This window comes from Sinohyriopsis cumingii, chromosome 4 (genome assembly GCF_028554795.1).
Source record: "Sinohyriopsis cumingii isolate HCF-2022 chromosome 4, ASM2855479v2, whole genome shotgun sequence".
NCBI classification, from domain to species: Eukaryota; Metazoa; Mollusca; class Bivalvia; order Unionida; family Unionidae; genus Sinohyriopsis; species Sinohyriopsis cumingii.
This window is the reverse complement of record NC_142964.1, coordinates 102864172-102885200: the sequence shown is the minus strand read 5'-3', so window position 1 is coordinate 102885200 and position 21029 is coordinate 102864172. Positions and strand designations below refer to the sequence as shown.

The 21029-nt window shown below is 33.5% G+C and overlaps 1 protein-coding gene across 2 annotated transcripts in view; it reads right to left on the bottom strand.

Annotated features, from left to right (window-relative positions):
• LOC149801804 (stabilizer of axonemal microtubules 2-like) overlaps positions 1–21029 on the bottom strand; it is a 59204-nt gene that overhangs the window by 20955 nt on the left and 17220 nt on the right. For both annotated transcript variants that reach the window (XM_089956150.1, XM_089956151.1), the window contains exon 3: positions 18484–18596. In XM_089956150.1, the coding sequence (XP_089812276.1) occupies positions 18484–18596 (113 nt within the window). The remainder of the gene's footprint in view (positions 1–18483; positions 18597–21029) is intronic.

The window sequence follows — 21029 nt, the reverse complement described above, 5'->3', positions numbered from 1 at the left end:
ACTGTTTATATGAAACTGTTGACTCTGAAAACGTCAAAAATCCAGTTCAGTATTATTACAGCAGTCAAATAAAAATATACATATTTACAACTGTGCGTATTGTGACTTGCAAAAATTACATTTCTCACAGTACAACATACCCTCACTATAATGCTTTCATTATAACATGGTATTCCCTTACTATAATATCATCTTAACATCATATTCTCTCACTATAATGCCTTCATTTAACATGATATTCCCTCAATATAATGTCATCTTAACATTATATTCCCTCACTATAATACCTTCATTATAATATGGTATTTCCTCACTATAATATCTTCATTATAATATGGCATTCCCTCACTATAATATCTTCATTATAACATGGTATTCCCTCACTATAATATGCCTTCATTATAATATGGTATTCCCTCACTATAATGTCATCTTAACATTATATTCCCTCAATATAATATCTTCATTATAATATGGTATTCCCTCACTATAATATCTTCATTATGACATGATAATCCTCACTATAATACCTTTTTATAACATGGTATTCCCTCACTATAATATCATCTTAACATTATATTCCCTCACTAAAATACCTTCATTATAAAATGGTAAACTCAATATAAGATCATTATAAAATGATATTCCTCACTATAATACCTTCATTATAACATGTATTCCCTCACTATAATACATTCAATATAACATTGGTAGTATTGTAAGGCAAGTGGTCACGTAAACCATTTCATTAAGTGTTGGTAAAATTACATGTATGATGTATTTCATTATAAAGTAGTCTCATTAAAACTCCCATGAACACCATTATAATGATGAAGTACTTTGCCAATATTTGTGATCTGGAGAAGACATCCTATTATTTCCTAAGAATCACTGTGTTGGGTCTTCAAATTCATGGCTTGTAGCAACCATGAAATGCAATGAAGATGGTACCCAAGAAAAATTGTGGATTCCTACAGGTTGTTTTATTTGGTGAAAAATATACTTGTTTTGCCTCAACTGTAGAACAAGTTCTAATACCCTTGACTCAGCACTGTTGGTGCCAAAAAAATAATGGCAGTTATTACTTGGCACTGCTGATGCAGAAGGTAATGGCAATAATTACTCTGCACCTCAGAAACTAAAGGTAATGGCAGTAACTGATCCTTGCGGCAGAGAAAGTAGAGGTCCCGGGGGATACCACTAACATCGAAGTGGTAAACGAAAACTTTGGCATTTGCCAACCAGAAGAATGAGACCAGAGTTCAAAAAAATTAGTTTGATATGACTGTGCTAATTAGGTCCCCATGATTAAATTTAAGCTTCTAAGTTTATCAGTTAAATTATTGTCCACAAGTCTAGGATTAAAATCTTATAATCTTACATTAATAAATGCAATAATCAAATAACAGCAGCAAAAGTAATCCAACTTAGAGAAAAATTGCCTATTCACACCTTGCTCTCTTACAAATTCTGGTTTAACCCCATATACCTTTAATCAGCACCATACAACCATTACTCTGCTGATGTACCATTAAACCGCAACAATACTTAGTAAATTTGTATTACAGACAACAAACTTTTTAGCAACAGCAATCAGAAATCATAACTAATGTAAATGATGTTGTGAAATACTTAAAATCAACTTCAATCAGGGTCTTATAAATTTGAAACCAGGGGTAAATTGTTCATCTTAAGCGATCTGGGACCCATAACTCCTCTAAATGAGATTAAAACTATCTGCACATGCAGGTGTTTGAGAACGTTGATACTAACATACATTAGGATATGTTCAATGGTCCTTGAGCTATGCCATTTATAAGCTACATCTCATGCAGTACTATGAAGTTAATTGTCAAGGGTCATAACTCTATCCAAAATGAAACTGATGTGACAAAACCCATAAGGTACATCAAGGTTTTGAGACAATGTAAACACCAAAATACATATAAATATGTTAAATTATTCTGAACTATGCTGCTTACAATGATGTGCTCTAACAGATAATTAATGCTGATGGAAGAAGGGCAATAATTCTATCAAAATTTGACCTGAAAAGAAAGATGCAACTTTGAAGAAAAAAAAACACTACATATAATAGACAGTTCACCTATCAAATGGCAACCGATTATATGAAAAGATTGCAGCTATGCTGGTTACAAACAACATCCTCCATTAAGATAGAAAGTTAACTGTCAAGGGCCATAACTCCATGAAGGAAATGGATTTAATGGAAAACTCATACAAGACTCTAGTGTTATGACATCAGAATACATTGAAAGGTTTCTGACCTATACTGGTTAGAAGGAGCTGCTGCAGTGAAATTTAAAATTCTTAGCAATAAAGCAACAACTCTGTTAAAATTTTACCTACAATGATAAAACATTGAAAGGCACATCTACATGTAATGTACATTACAAATCGCCTACCAAATGGTATCAAGATATGTGTAACAACTGGGGCTGCAATATAAACTCCTCTTCTTCGACAAGTCCAAGATTTTATCGAACAGTACATATTCATAAAGTTTCTTAATTGAGTTCACACTTTTAAAAAACTCTGTCTACAGCGTACAAGTCAATACACTCAACAATGATGTTTTCCACTGTCAGTGGACAGTGGCAAGGTATGCACTCTGGTCCAGGTTCACCTACATGAGGTATGCATGAGTGAGGTACGAGTGTTCTATATGCAACCAGCACAATACCTCATCTCTATGATTTCTTCTATATAAGGGATACCACTCTCTAATGATGGGCTTAATGTTCTGTAGCTTGTTTGTGGAGATTTCATTCTGTACAAATATTTTCCAAGTATATAGGAGATGCTAATTATTTAAGTCAGTATATGGAATCTTCTATTCCTAAGTGGGTGACTGCATGGTAGCTTTGGCTGCTTTATTTTCCCTTCCATTTCCCTTAATTCCAGCATCCAATCAGTGAGGAATACTTTTTTTTAGATGAATAAATGTCAAAATTCTTTGAAACACATTGGAATACAAATTATATGGTTTTTCTCTGTGAAATTAAATGGATACTACATCGCACATTTAATCATTAGTGGTAAGTGATTGAAGAACTTTGTACTGATAGATCACTGAGCATAATAATACAGGTAAAAACCGTTATATGGTGATTCATTATAATGTGATTCCGTTTATAACACTATGGCAGCATGGCTCCCATTTTTTAATTTAAGGCGACCTCTCTTTTTAGCATCCTAAATACATGCTCTTGGACAAACTGATTATTCGTATCTCTGGCAGATTTTTAATCCCAGCACTGCATTTTTTAATGTTGCCTTAACTTCACTGTGCACAGTTTTTGCCATATTGGCATGTATACAATTCAAAACTGAAGTATATTTGATGTCTGGTGAAACCCGGCAAACAAAACAAACGATATATGATCAAGAGGTTAGTTACAACTGATGACATTGAAATTTCAATGCACATTTGCTATGGGGAACACGATCCCATTTATATTGCGATGTTATTCCTTGGACCCTGATCATCATGTTATAATAGGTTTTACCTGTAATTAGTAAGGCCAAATAAAAAGGTATGTGTGGTTCTGGTTATCTGACTGACCCTATTTTTCCTGCCCTAAAGAAACTTTAAAACAAATATTCTGAAGTAAAACAAGAAAAACAACTTACGAAAAAGAAAATAATTCTCATAAAAACCAAAAACATGTCATGTGAGTAAATTCAGGATACAAATGACTCTTGAGTTTCTAGATTACGATTCAATTAAGAACAAATACAAATAATTGTACTGACCTACCTACACTAATTTGTGGTTTTAGGTAACCTGATCCACACATTTTTTTATTTGGGCTAATCTATTTTAGACTTAAGAAGTCCTCATGCATTTCCTGTGAAGATAATAAAATATTTACAAAAGTACTTCATAGGCTATCTTGTGCACTCACAGATCATAATACATCATCTATATTAAGATGTGTTAACAAAATAACTTCCATGATTATATATGCAGTATATGAAAAAGATTCTAACATACAAATTTAATATATCCAGAAAAGGTCTGATAGAATGCAATTGTTTAGGAATTTATTTTATAGTTTGTCTTACAATCATCTTACAAATTCTGAAATTTTCAAACAAATTTCATATAATAACAATACCATAAGAATTTGTCTACCCATAAATTTCATATGATAATAATACCATAAGAATTTGTCTACCCATAAATTTCATACGATAAGAATACCATCAGAATTTGTCTACACATAAATTTCATATGGTAATAATACCATGAAAATTTGTCCACCCATAATCTGTATATGGTATGTATACCTTCAGAATTTGTCTACTCATAAACTGCATCTCATAAGTATACCATCATAATTTTTCTACTGATGCTCTTACATAATTATATTCAGAAATTTTAAGCAATTTTTCAGGCAATATCTACAAAACAACATTATCAACAACTATTAAGACACAATTCCCTCTATCGTACGAACTGTGAAAATTACAGAATTGGAGTCAATCATATAAAACTAGGGTTGCCAAAGAAACTTCACACATATTATGAAATTAATATAATAATGTATAGAGAGGGTCATATGTACAATTGAATAGCTAAGACATCAAAGAACTTGTGTGCAAAGAAAAAATATGGTCACGAGCTCACATTAATAGAATTGAGCTTTTAAATGTCTACATTTTGAAATTCTGATATTAAGTATACATAAAAGTAAACAATAAAATGTTATTCTGCCACAAAAAACAGCAGACTAAAACTGCTTGCCACAATTTAACATTATACACTGGGGGCCCAAAGTGGCTGAGTGGTCTAAAGCGCTCTCCGTTATGGATCACTGCCATCTCACCTCTGCCTGCGTGGGTTCGAGTCTCGGATTTGGCTAATGTGGATATGTGAGAAAGCTTGCCAGTAGCTTCTCGTGGGTCGGTGGTTCTTTCCGGGGTTTTCCCGGGTTCTTCCTCCATCATTAATACTGGCCGCCATGTATAGCCTATCGTGTGCTGAAAAATGGCGTTAAACCCTCCAACAACAACAACATTATCCACTGAAAGCATTTTCTAATTTCCCTTAAAAAAAAATAGCCATCAGAAGAATAGATGATCCTCCAGACTTTCTGTAGTTACAAATATAAAACTGATATAGTTTTCCCTGAAATGACCAATGACCTTGACCTGTCATGATTTAACCCAATATCATTATGCATAAACCAAGTAATAATCTAACCTCATCACTTTGACCCTCCAGGAAGAAGAAACCTTCCCATGTTGTTCAGCTCTAAGTGTGTGTGTGTGTGTGACCAAAATTATAATTTCAGTGATAATAACCTTGACCTTAGACCAATCAGCTCCCAGAATTGATCAGGGGCTGCAGCTGCCCAAGTGTAGTATTCCTATGAAGTTTGTTGAAAATTGGGTCCTTGTGCATTATTATGCATAAAACAAGAATGTAGTTTCACATTCAGTAACCTTGACCTTTGCTCACTTGATCATGGACTCAGTAAAGAGCTGTCCTTCCTCAACTGATATGAAACTATGAGGTTGATTTAAAAAAAACTGTATGCAAGAAACTTAAGGCAAGTAGAATTATCACTTGTCCCAAAATGACAATTTTATCTCAAGTGATCATGAACTTTGACATCTAGGTCACAGAATCAAAATAGACCTGCCTCTGCCCAACTTTAGACTACATATAAATTGATAAAAACTGGTTTCAGGAACTTAACTTACCAAGTTGAAATCAAAACAATGAAATTGCTGACTCCAGTAACTTTGACATTTCAACTCTGCTGGTGGCCTAGTGGTTAAAGCATCTGCCTCAGATGTGGGAGGTTGTGGGTTCGATCCCCGGCTGAGTCATACCAAAGACTTATAAAACTGGTACTAACACCTGCCTCACTTGTCGCTCAGCATTAAGAGGTTACTGTTAGGACTGGTCGGCCTGGTGTCAGGATAATGTGACTGGGTGGGACATGATGCTAAATGTCTGCTGCATGATGCCCCAATGCTAGACATCACTATAAACTAACATACTGCAGACATCATAACGAAAAAGCTACGTTAAAACTCCAAATCACACACACACACACGTTTCAACTCTGACTCTGAATCAGTAAGGAGATTCCCTTGCATGTGTGTATGCTACCAATGAAGTTTCATGAAAATGAGGCTAAGTAAATCTGACTTATCACATAGAGAACAAAACCATGTTTTCAACTCCAATGACCATGACCTTGCACAATGCAGCCCCAAAACTGATAGACTTCTGCATCTATCAGTAGATAAGCCACATATGAGGTCTGAAATATGACCACAGTCTGATAAAGGACCACGGCAAACAAAAATTACATTGTGGAAATCACTGAATAGATATTGTTATCACTAAATCCCAAGCACCTTTGGTTGGTTGTTTGGGTGAGGGAGGTGTTTATAAATTGATGAATGCTGGTCATGCAGAACAGAAGGGCATTCAGAAGTGCAAGTATTTTTCAGTAGTGCATGTATTTTGGCTACTTCTGCAAACTGACTTTTTGCTTATGTTACAAATTTTCACGAATTTGTGTGGTTATTAAAAGTACCAAATTCAAACACCCAATAAATAAAGATCTACCTGCACAAAAAAGAATGGACTATCCTTTCTCTGTGGCCAACCCATAAATTCAAAAATGTAATTGTCCACATAAACATAAATCAATGCCTATGAAAATAAAGTAAAATATAAAGATAAAGTATTACATGAATCACAAATTTTTCTGTGACAAATCTTACAGTATTTTGAATAATAAGTACTAGTGGTACATATTAACTAAAATACCTAAGGATGTAAAATGACTCAAGTTCAAGCAGCAATAGTAAATAATGAGCATGTATGACTACCAAAACAGTAATCTTTTGTTCCTGACCATTAACTGAACAAGGAGCCCACACACACTAAGCACTCTTGATGGAAAATTAAAGTATGGTTAATTGTGTTTAATGGATTAAATTGTAAATGAATGGATCACATTTCACCATGTACAGTAAAGGTAGGTAATGTAACAAAGCCAAACAGGGTACTAAACCATGCATTGGATGTGCTTAATGGTAAGCAGTTTTCCAGAATAGTTCAGTTGAGCTAATGCACATCTATAATTTTAAAATTTCAACCCGTGGGAAAATAAGAATATGATACTGAATAAAGACCAAAAACAAAACATGTACATGTAGTCAGAAGAAAAGCTAAAACTGACTGACCACACTATGGTATTGAAACTTTCATACCTACAGTGATGTAAATGATGCATGTATGAAAATATCAATTTCACATGAAGATGCTCAGACAACATAATAATTTCCAGAATATTTTTGTATAAATTCATGACTGTCAAAAAAAGAAGTATGTGATCTCCTAGAAAACTTTAAATAATTACTGTAAAGGTTAAATTTCTTAAGAGGTGCTGACTAAAGTCTGTCCTAAATTGCATATTTGATATCAGGTACATCTCTGTCTCATTTTAACACGGCAGTTGGTATCCGTGTCTACCAACTGCATTATGTACCAAACAATGGTATAGTGGGAATTATCAAAAGTTCTAAAACTTCATGTGTGTCTGGCTAGGATAAACAAAATGCAAGTCAGATATTTAATAATAATTTTAGTTTATGTAAATTCAATATATTTTTCACTTCATGGATTCTGTGCATTTAATTTTGTCAAATAATAATGTTCAAAAAGGAAATGTAGATTTAATGCAAAACCTTGTTTTTCTTCAACCACTGTCATACTGTATGTACTTGCTTATAAGTCTGATCAAACTGCACAGACCCAGATCTGCTGTCACATAATGTGCTGGCAGATCTAGGTTTGTGCAGTGTGTTAGGAGTAATCAATAGAACAAGCATTATAGACTCTGATCTGCAGGCACCTTATGCTACAGCAGATCAGGATCTATTTTGTTTGCAGCTGGACTCAACTTGTAGGCAAGTATATGTAAATTTGGAAGATCAATTCAAGTACAATGGTTTAAATTTGGTCACTGGGTCTATAACAGTACCATGTCATATCTGGATTTACATCAACTCAAGTACAATGGTTTAAATTTGGTCATTAGGTACATAACAGTACCGTGTTATATCTAGATTTACATCAACTCAAGTACAATGGTTTAAATTTGGTCATTAGGTACATAACAGTACCATGTTATATCTAGATTTACACCAACTCAAGTACAATGGTTTAAATTTGGTCACTGGTTCCATAACAGTACCATATTATATCTGAATTTGCATTATAATGAATGGTGCTAAAATAAGCTTCAGTTGTATTAACAAAAGGACGCCAAAAGCCATGCATTTAACAATACAATTCTTGTACTTTTCTACCCTGTGAAAGCAACACGATTCTGTCACTTTACATATTCAACAATACATGTATATGCATGTAAGTTTAATTTAAGGCCATTATTTGAAAATTGCTTTGTGGATTCATTTTGGCTGGTAAGAGAAATTATCAGAATAGTATGCATTTCTTTTATATTTGTATTTTTCTCACTAAAATGAAATCTTTATTATGAAACCCAGTCTCTCTTATTGTTTTGCCTGATATCTGTATCAAGTTCAGAGACAATACAATTTAATACTATTCAATGACCACAATTTGACTTTTTGTCGAAATCAGTAGCACATTACTGATCTTCAAAGAACAGTCCAAAAAATACTGAATTTTGAGGGGGAGGGGTTTCAGTTTTCATTTACATTTTAATCCTCCCTGTACACTTTTATCCTCTTCATAGTCATATGAAATACAAAAGATGAAGGTGTGGTCAACAATGTTTAATCCATATTTTCATCACTGGATAATGAAAACAGCAAACAAAACACCAGAAATGAGATCCGGATGCAATAATCAAAACCTCCCATTTGCACTTGCAGTTATTTGCCCTTCACCTTCACTGTAATCAAGAGTCAACAACTTCCACAGCACCCCTGGATACACACATAGCAACATGTAAACAGACCACAAGAAGCTAGGCGTGAACAGACTGCCTTCCATATAATGACTTTTCTGTGACTTTTTGAACATGAGTCAAGTAAATGAGTTTATACACATAACATAAGCAAATCCTGGGTTTATATACATATAGAGTTTAGGTTTAGAGCAAATATATCAAAGCACAAATGTATGTGTATTGAAACCTGATATAACTGATTTATGCTTAGTTTTATTCAGTTAATACCAGGTACCCATTGAAATGAGGAAGACTTGAATATTACTTATGAAAATCAGCTGTTAAATTCAATTGCATTCACAGTTTTTATTATTATTTTGCATGACTCCCTACCTTCCTAGTTTTCAATAAAATATTTGCAATGTAAACATGATCCCTTTTTCATTTTAAACAAACCATGGTAAATGGAAAAAAATACTTGAACACTGAAACTTTCCATGTCTCGATATTTTCCATGTAAACTACAATAAAAGCATGTACATGTATTGAAATTCACTAAACATTACTTTATATACATTGGACTGTAATTTAAGTATCACAGGACTGATAATAAGGTGTACAAATATTTTTTTCTTCTTCAGTATTATTTATCATATCATGCATTCAAGCGTTGTTAATTTTGATAGAAACATTTTAACCGATCATGCTTTTTTGTATTACTTTAACTAGAAAAAGAGGATGTTATTATATGGCTGAATTTTACTGGGAGGAAGAATTTTACCACTGATATTACTTTTGAAAAGTGTTGTGATACATTATATAAAAAAATTAACTTGCCAATCCTCTTACCTGAAATTGGCAGTGATGAATTATGGCTTCCCAACTTCCTCTAGAAAAATACTCCTCGCGAAAATGGATTCTGCTCCTTGTTACATTTTGTCACGTTCTAATAAATTCATGGTTGTAGAAACTTGACATGAAGAGCTCCAAACAAAATTTGCATTTCACATTTGCCCAATAATAATATTAATTTACTAATGGAATGTATACTATAACAAATAGTTAAATAATGAAAAACTGAATAAAGTTAATTTGCTAAAATGCTTACTATCTACAAATGATCAAGCATTTTATGTTTTAATGAAAAGTTTTTATAAACAAAATTTGAAAGAAAATTACCATTTTACATTTGCCCAATACTAAATTTGCTTTCTGTTGGAATGTATACTATATCAAATAGTTCAGTGATGGAAAGTTTGAAAATTAATGTACAAAAATGATCATTATTAATGAATGATCTAGCATTTTATGTTTTAATATGAACTGACCAACATTATTGAAATTTGTTGTGCAGGAAACAAGTTTAAATGCACAAACTTTAAACATTATTCAATAATTAAAAGAATTTTAAAAAACTAATATTTAGTTAACTATACAGGAATGTATTTAAATGTGTGAGTTATACTCAATCTAAAGGTGAAGCATTAAAAATGATTAATCTATGATGTGCAAAATAGTTAAAAGATGCTAATTACAAAATTTGAAAGAAAAAAGCCCACAAAATTTGCAACTAAGGTAATACATTGTAGTGATAGCAATATTGTGAAATAATAATTAGCAAATTTAAGTGCTGATAGACAGAAACTATAAATAGTTAATCAAATCTTGTTTTAAAAAATGCCTACCTTGTTTCTTTTCTTAAAAATCTCAAATAGCAAGCCATGATAAAGCAAGTTTGAAGACTGGCAAGTTTTAAGGTCATATTAACCAGTAATATAATGGAATTACATTCTGACAAAACTAATACAACATTATATTTTAAAGAGGGTATTTCATTATGTAAAATTATAGGGGACAATTTATTTATTTACACCATCTGTACCTAAAGCATGTAGGCAACAAGCTGTTTTTGTAAGATATTTTTGAAAGAGATACTTCTAAGCATGATTTTCTCCCTGGACTTATCCCTATTTTTTAAAATTCAAATGGTTTAGTGCATTAAGTGCATCAGATGATTTGCTTTCTGTTACATTATTTCATTTCTCAAATCAATGCTTTGTGTATGGAAGTGCACCTGTTCATTTACTGAACCAGAATGCATGCATAACAGATTTTTGTGCAAAGGTAACTTATCAGTGGCTACAGCCAGCAACCCACATAAGGCTCATTTTTCATTCAGTTTACCCATAAACACACCTTCGTACTGATTGAATCCAGTGTCAGGTTTGATTGAACTTTAACAGGTATTCAAATAAACCTAGTCAGTTTTATTCAATTGATCAACGACTGCATTTCTGAATCACCAAGGTGAATGATATTGTCAGTGGAATTCCTAATGCTTGTAAATGACTGCCATATCTAGCTTAGGGACAACCTGGTGTCATCATACCCAATAACACTGATAATAACATACTGCTCTGAGTTTTAAAATCCAACATTTTGCAAAAGGATAAAGGAACACTTATTAATTTTAATTAAATTGAAAATTATAAACATGAGGACTTTATATATCATGAATATGGATTAAATTACCAAAAATAACATTGCTGAAAGTTTGTTGTTGTCTGTGTTGTTCTTGTTTTTTTTTTAATATTATTATTATTATCATTATTATTATTATTATTATTATTATTATTATTATTATTATTATTTTAGCTTACTGTCAGCTTGGTCATGTCCAGTTGTCTATAAAGGGTGGAAATATGTGTCCATTAGAAAACCAGGCAGGTACGAAAATATACATGAACAAGATCTGCCAATGGCATATGATATACCTATCTCATGATATCTGCCCTACAAAAGACCTTGACCTTGGATCTACTGTATAATAAGACAAGAACCTTGGTCAAGTTTCATCAAAATATCTGCAGGGGTTAACAAATGACAACCTGGACAAGCAAACTGGCCACTGACTTGTATTATTCCTCACTGTGACCTGGACCTTGATGCCAGGGTATGACCAAATATGTAAAATGCTGTCAAGATGTATAACAGGCTAAAACTTCCTTGGAATATCTTCTGTGGTTCAAATGTTATACTGTACATGGACAGAGATCACTGTTTTATATTTTTCTTTCCATTACCTTGACCTTGAAGCAGGGTGTGTGGCTGTGATATGTGACATACTTTCTAGTCATGATATAAAATTAGTTAAGGTTTCATTAAAAAAACTAAATGGTTCAAAAGTTACACTCCAGCAAGGATACAAGAGACTGGCATATGGAGCAAAGGTACAGTATGCAAAACATCTTCTGAAATATCCTCATTGGTTCAAAAGCTATACTCAGAACAAGGATACAAATCACATTGTTTTCCCTTCATATGACCTTGACCTTGAGGCAGAGAGCATGGCTATGGTACACAACCATGCCATATATATGGGCAAATTTACTACAAAATATCCTAAGTGGTTCGAAAGTTATACTCCAGACAAGGATACAAGCAAACATAATTCAATACTCTTTCTGTTTTGACCTTGACTTTGAGGCACTAGGCCTGACTATGGTATGTGACACACCATCTAGTCATGATATATACATGGGCCATGTTTCATGAAATATCTCCAACTGTTACAAAGCTATGGGCCAGGCAAACAAATGATAATGGACGCAGAGATGGATTAACAATATACCAAACATGTATATAAAAGACAAGCAGTGGTGAGTGGGGGAAAATTAAACCCAATTTACTCGGTTTATGAAACAATTAGAAGAATGACGTGTTCCATGATTTATATGTATGGTCTTGTTTCTTGTTGCACCTCCTTCTTGGCGACTAACTATATTTTGTTGCAAACTCCCTGCAAGTGTTTTAATGGCAAGAATTTCCCTCTTCTAAGATAAGTATAATTCTCACTACTTTCACACGCAACTTCAAACTGATTTGGTGGTTATTAAGGTATTAAGATATTGTTAAACCCTAAAACTTGTGCTTCCACGCCAGCCAAAAAAATTTCTCTCTTTTTTCTTTTGTCAAGTTTTCTATCTTTTTTGCTGAGCTTGTTTTAAATTCCACAGAAGTAGATATCTTTCCGAAAAAGGAAAGGTCCTCTGCACATTTTTTAACTTCTTCATCTGTCGATGGATTTTATTCACCTAAGTTTACACTAGCCCTCAAAGCATTGAAATCTTCCTAAAGTTCATCAATGTCAATATAGTTCACAGTAATCTAGCTCTCTTTTTGATGAATCTCTTTTCCAAGTTACGCAAATCTGCATTGTCAGAAAGTTACATGTAAACTGAAACCTACAGAAAGTGAGCTTAGCACAAAGTATGCACCAAAAAGTTATCTTCTGGAAAATCAAAGTAGAAGTCAGATTAATCAGGGGCAAAATCATTCAAAAATAACAAAGATGGCTAAAATTAATAAAACTGATTCAATTTCTCATTCAGCTGCAAACCAGATCTCACTAAAATACATCAATACCAAGTGCTATCTTTCAGAAATCTAACAGATGAAGGATGGACAGACAGTTAGATGGACAGATAAATGCATGATGTGATTCGTCTATGACTTCACTGAGCAGAACCCTACTGTATTTACTCGCTCATAAGATAAGCACAACTGCAAACTGTAATGACCCAGGTCAGCCACAGACTAATACATACGCAGATCTGGGTCTTTGCTGTTTGTTAGCAGCAATCACTAGAACAAACAACACAAACCCTGATCTGCAGCTGCATTGTGCAAAGGTAGATCAGGATCATTGATGTTTGTAGTTTGATTTGACTTATAAATGAGTACATACGGTAATTGTTTATTTATTGTTAAAGAGGAATAGTTAATATCTAGCTAATGAGTTTTAAAATAAAAACAACTTTTGTGATTATTCTGAAACAAGGAATATAACAGTATGATATCATGTGCATTCCAAGTATTTACATTGGAGGAAGAGGTTTTTGAAATGTGCAAAGGTGCTTTGAAATGCAAGCACACCTGTCATGCAATACACAAATCTAATGCTACTGAATCTAAATTATTAAAGGCCATGCTAATGATAACAACACTGGCAAAGGTGTAGCAAACAAACCAACTCAGAACTATAATATGATAAAAAAAATGTACACAAGACCTTGCTGTGGATACAATAAAACCATTCTTCATGTATCAATAAGATAAAACTCCACTATGAAAAAATTAGAAAAAGTGAAAGTTATACTGGACCCTGCATTCAAACAAAATGTAAAAATAAATTAAAACTCTACCTAAAATGAATATGATTAAACTTATTGAAGAAATTTATAAGCCTATGAGAAAATGTTCACACGAGATTGCATCACAAAATACTGAATGATTCTTGAGCTATGCTGGTTACAGGCAATATCCCTTGTGAACATATGCAGTTAATTGTCATGGGCCATAACTCAATCCAAAATGTAGTTGTCAAGACAAAACACATAAAAGACAAATCTAGGTCGATGAGACTATGGAATCAGAATACGCTGAAAGGTTCATGAGCTGTTACAAGGACCCAATGTATGTAGTGGAGATTTACATTTATCCAAAAAAAGGGGCCAAAAACTCCAGCAAAATATTGGTCCAGAATAGACAAAAATTTAAAATACACATTTACAAGTAATAGGCAGTTCACCCAAAGAAATGGCATCCTCTGTCTCCCTATAATAATCAAGACATAAGGACTTTAGACAGACACTGCAATCTGGAGGTAGGATAATGTCCCCAGGGCTAGGTCTAGGTGTAAAACTGCTATGGTGGTTATAAGAAGTGAGAACAGATGGACAAATGGGTCGAATGATCGCTGGACAGAAAAGGTCAATTTTGCAGGGCTTCTGCATCTCAAGGATCCTGTCCTAACATGTATAGCAAAGCAAAATGCAACATAACAGCTGTTGAAAAAATCATCAAAAAGATAATGAACTCATTTAATTGTCAATGTCAATAGCAGTTCAACGTTAACTTTGGACACTAATATTTGTATGACAATCTGACTGACGATGATCAAGTGTTTTATCTAAATTCTTTCTAGTAATCACACTAGATTAAAAATGAAAAACAAAAATTTCTTTATTTTGAGTAACGTGGCCAAATTTGATGGCAAATCTGCATCTGATTCATTTGTAACAAACTGAAAGGACTTCCTGACATGATACTTTGTGCCAAATTTGATAGCAAATGAAAGGACTTCCCGGCATGATGCTTTTTGACAAATTTGGACGAATTCTGTTCAGCATTTTCACTAAAAAATTTTGTTTAAATGTCTTCCTACATCTTATTTTTATTAATAGCAATTTTGGTAACAACCATCGTATTTGATGGTAGACCAAGATCCTTTGTACGCATTTCAAAGGCCTTTATGGCCACGTGTTTTCTATCAGATGTAGTCATAGTCTATTATGACGTATGTAAGAAGAGTTTATTAACGGTTTTTCTTTTTTTAGTACAGGGGTCATCCTTAATGGCAAATCAGCATCATTTGTAATGAAAAAACCTTTATGCCTGGATGCATACTCCCCATGAATCTGAAGAATTATGTTCATCATTTGTTTAGAAGTCATTTCAAAGTACTTTTAACAATGGCAAGTAGATCTGACTGGTTCTGCATTACTTGTACAAAATTAAAATACATTTATGACTGCATACTTTCTGTCAAGATTTAGACAATTTCTTTTCAACAGAGACTGTGAACAAAATTGTTTTAATAGATTTTCTATTTTTAGTAATGGTGGTCATATTTGATAGTGAATCTGCATTATTCATTGAAAACCCTTTAAGACCATATGATTTCCATCAAATATGGTCAAATTCTAGTGATTTTGACAAGTCATTTAAATTTCATGCAACGCAGATAAATAACTACTACACATACTCACAATCAGTATGTTAAATATAAATGTTAATCTACATCTATGTGCACATGTGCATTCTATGTTTACTGTGCTCTCTGCAATATGTGCATACTTCTAAGTCATATACATGTATATACTGACTTTCAGTATCTACTATCCATAATGAAATGTGATCCATCTTACCATAATACATTCAAACTTACTCAATATCTTGACTTTACTGGTCAACCTGATTAACTCAATATCTTGACTTTATAGGTCAACCTGATTAACTCAATAACATAACTTTATAGGTCAACCTGAATAACTCATTTACTTCTAATTACCATCCACTTCAGCCCTGCAGAATGTAGTCTTGTCTACAAAGCATGATCTACCCCACTGTCTAAGACTTAATGACTTGAAAATGTACAATCTTTAAGTTGACGTCAGTGGCAGTCAATGTTCTACCTATGAATCAACATCTTGTACATTCAGACTTGATGACAAAAAAAAATGTTTTATTGAACATGTATAAACGAAGGGTAATTTTCAATTTTACCTTTCTTATTGCCACTATGTTTTCGATAATTTATTACACTGCACGAATCAAGGACTTAACATTTACCGGTAATCTAATTATAATAGAATATTACTGACACATATAACTGTATATTACCAACACATGTAATTGCATATTGGCAAAATTGTGAAGAGATCTGACCTCAGATTATGCTCAGTCTAACCAGCTGGCAACAACAGAACCTGACATTTTTTGGCAAGGATAGTAAATACAAGGAGTTAAAATCTTCATGTTTTTGCCTACTACACTGAAGGACCAATAAAAGTATTGAAGGATTTTGTATTCATTATTATAATACAAAATTCCAGGAAACTGTTAAAACCATCACAATTTATGAACAAATTTATTCAGGGTAACTAGAGCCAATTATCAATGACGTTATGGTGGCTTATTAAAGAAGGCATTAACGAGGTATATTTAAATGTCTGCAAAAGTTGCTCATTACTGAGAAACTTAAAACATAACCATCTACATTCCATAACTGAAAAATAGCTTGCCACGAATGCAGGATCACTTTTAAAAAAACTTGTGTCATTTTTTACTTTTCTTTGCTATGAAAAAGCATTAAAAGCAATGCCCTATATGCAAGTGCAATAATTTATGATATAGACTCCCTTGTAAGTCCAGTCCAATGTGAACTGGACAGACCCAGATAATGCACCAGCAGATCTAGGGTCTCTGCAGTTTGTTACAAGTAATCAACAGAGCAAAAAACAAAGACCCTGACCTGCTGGTGCATTAGAGTACATCTGGGTGTAGCTTGTCTGCAGTTGGACTTGACTTAAAAGCGATTATACATGGTACTGTTCCAGATTTAACATTAAGCAACCATAATGCAGCCTCTACACAAAGTGTGACAACTTCTGTACAATTTAAGAAGTGTTTATGTACAAGAACAGACTGTTGTTAGATGCTGCTCAACAAATTCAAATGTATTTTTGCAAATGTATTAGGCCTCTGGGGAGGGGATCACTGTACAAAATTTGGAAGCTTCATTAATTTTCCTAACATGCAAATCGTAAACCTATGGAAGAATAATGAGTTCATAGTTTTGAACACCAACATGAGCAAGTCCCAGACCGACACAGTATACTTAAAGTAATTACTCAAGTGTAAGCCATAAAATATGGGCACAGATACATGAAAACAGATTTGACTTGTAAGGATTCAAAATTATTTATAACTCTGTTAAACCTTAGGCATTTGACTGCAGTCCTGGGAGATAAATTATATATAAATTTTTCATATCTCCATTGAGTGGCAAAAACAAACATTTTCAACACCTTCAAGTTCCTGTCTTGTATACATGTATGACTACTAGAAACATTTATGAAGCAAAAGCTGGGCAACACAAAATAATCTAAAAGATTGTTGATGAATAATTTCATCAAGAACGATTTTGTCTATTGACATTTTAGTAATAATCTCCATCATCATTATTAAAATTATATTAGTTGTCACAATGACATGTAAAATATTGTGAAATTTGCAAATTTAAATCAAATACGTACCATTGGTAAGAGTATGCAGTGGGATAAATCAATTACATGTAAATACTGAAACAGGCAGACAGACAAACAAGGACAATTTGTATTTAGCATTAGGGTAATGTGCCTTCTTAGTAGGGAGGGGGTGGAAGGGGAGCTAAGGCCCTTCATTATAACACAGTTTCTGTTATAAAGTGACAAATGTCATTGACCTCATATCATTAAATGGTAGTAAATTATATCATTTACTTCATTACATGGACTGTGTTATGATGAGGGAACACTGTATATCTGTTACAATGACGGCACAGTAAGTAAAATCAGAACATCTGAACAGGCTTTTTAAGTTCATCCAACTTCTGAAACTACTGCCTCAATAGCATCACTGACGTGGCCTTGTTATATCCATCAATCAAATGAGTCTCACAAAACAACCTGCATTTCTGTGAACAAATCTAAAATACAACTTTTTTTGATCTACTATACGCAATTTGATCCTACACGTCTGAGAGAAGTTTACAAGATAAAATGATGCAATTCATATCAAAGGAATAATTTACAAGATAATTTATGGTGTCTTATGATTATTCAAACTGTAAATTTAGGCAAAAGTTTGGACGACCATAAAAAAGGACCAATTACTGCATGATGTAGATCAGCATACATGTGTTATTTCTACTGATTCTCATTTCACCTACCTGTGTAGTCTTTTTTGTAGGATGTGGTAGTGTCCATGTCACCCTCTGGTTTTTTGTAGGCCTCTCCCTGATGAACAAATGGACGTTCAAGTGGATGTCGAATATAGTCTGATCTGTAAGTAGATAAGGGCTCATAGTTTTCATCGATAGAGGGGTCATAAATGACCCTAATAGAGGGCAGCACTTCATACCTGTTTAAACTCATCTTAAATCAAAACATAAAGATATAAATAAAGTACAGACAAATTGTGCATGGGTCTTATCCAGTTGAATTAAATATATCAGTGATGGTAATGATTTAGACACAAGCTTAACATCCCATACAAGCTTAAATTTTCAGCAACACTTGGAATCCAGTTGTTGAGATATAGTCAAAATAATTTCTTCACAATAATTTGAGACAATCCATCAAATATTCAGAGAATGTAATAAAATCACACAGGGAAGACATATTTGTTTACAGTTGCTATGGCAATCTCCACTTGAATCTTGAAGCACACAATGGATTCATAAATTCATTCTATATCCTGGATGATATAACCCAGTTTATCAGCAAACAGAAACATAAGCCTAATTAGACCAGAAATCCACTGATGATTTTGTATAATTTTATACAATTAATTCAATCAATGAATTATCCTTGGAAGCTTATACTCTGTAATAACACATCCCAGGATACCTCTGTACATGTGATCAACAATCTCAGTGGTGCCGAGTTCATGAACAGCTATCTCAAGTGGTTGTTTCAAGTGGCAAGCAAAACAAAACTCTTTGCTCAACTGGGAACAATCATTAACAGCTAGTCCTTGCAACAGATCTTCAGTGTTGGTATCATTTCAAGTTTATTGCACAAAGCTGATAGGCCATGGCAAACATATAAAAATACATTATAATATACATACAATGGCTTGTGACACCAAAATACATTGCAACAGTCCCTTTGGTCAGGCAGAAATTCAATCACAGTTAGAAAGGTTATTATTAAGTTGATTGTGTCTGATCTAGCAGAGCATATCTTATCTCTGTATTAATTATCAGTTGACTGTATAAATATTGTTAATGAAATACTGGCTGCTACACAATATACCATATATATTCACTTATAAGTCAAGTCAAACTGCAAACAACAAATGATCCCAATCTGCCATAGCATAAAACACACACAGATCAGGGTTTCTCTTGTTTGTTCTACTGATTACTCTTAATAAATTACAGAAACCCAGATTTGCTGGTGCATTATATGATACCAGATCTGGGTCTGCACAATATGCAGTTGGACTATTAAGTGCATATATATGGTACCATTTAAAGATTTAATCTTCATGCAAAAATGTAGCATTTGTAGTGAGGCAGGTATCCAGGGTTGGAAATTACAATGTATACCCTTCATCTGTATTTAACTGTAATGCTACTTTCCAATAATAATAATAATAACAATAATAATAATTATAGGTTACTGCATTTGTATGGGAAAATATGAACGAATTTTGGGATGGAATACTGCATGACCTTGGGAGTGCAGTATATCCTTCTGACAAAACGAGTTCATATTTTCCCATACAAATGCAGTAACCTTTTTATTATATGCTCATTTTTGTTATTATACCTAGGGTTTAATTATATAAACACAATGCACTACAAGAAACAATGCAAATGAATGTATGCCGCATTCCAAACTAAATACACAAGCACATATTCATCATTACACAAATCAACATTATTACTGTGCACATAACTCTGCCCAGATAAATTTGAACTTAGTCGCGCGCTCAACATAACTTTCAAAAGAAAATGGCGTGTCTAGTTAAAATTGAAATTTAGAGTCATATTGTGAATAAATGTGCATTGCAACAACTTTTCCATTTGATCTGGAATGAATAGATTTTGGTATTTTTCTTGATTCTAGGAAATTTCGTGATTATTGACTGGATTTGTATGTGGCGATTCCACATGAAATACATGAGATTTAATAAGCTAGGGAGAATTGTTGTTGTTGTTCTAGGGTTTAACGCCATTTTTCAGCACAAGATAGGCTATACATGGCGGCCAGTATAACTGGTGGAGGAAGAACCCTGGAAAACCCAGGGAAGAACCACCGACCCACAAGAAGCTACTGGCAGGCTTTCCCACGTACCCACGCTAGCCGAGCCTTGGACTCGAACACACGCAGACAGAGGTGAGATGGCAGTGATCCGGAACGGTGAGCGCTTTAGACCACTCGGCCACTCGGGGCCCCAGCTAGGGAGAAGCGTGTTGACATCTGCAAATGTGTTTCTGTTTCTGTCATTGAATGTTTGAAATCATAATGTGGGGAAAAATATGAAGTCTTTCAATTGCAATTATCAAAAAGACGCTATGGAATTTAATGCTTTTTTTATTTTGAGTGCAGTAAGGAGGATGTAATTGCACTTATCATTGAAATTACAGCACAATTTTGAAATGTGTAATCCAGATTGAAAACCTATGACATGGCTCATGTAATTCAGATTTGCAGAATTATGAGAATACATTTTGAGGAAATTCAGGATGTAAAACTAAGTTTATTT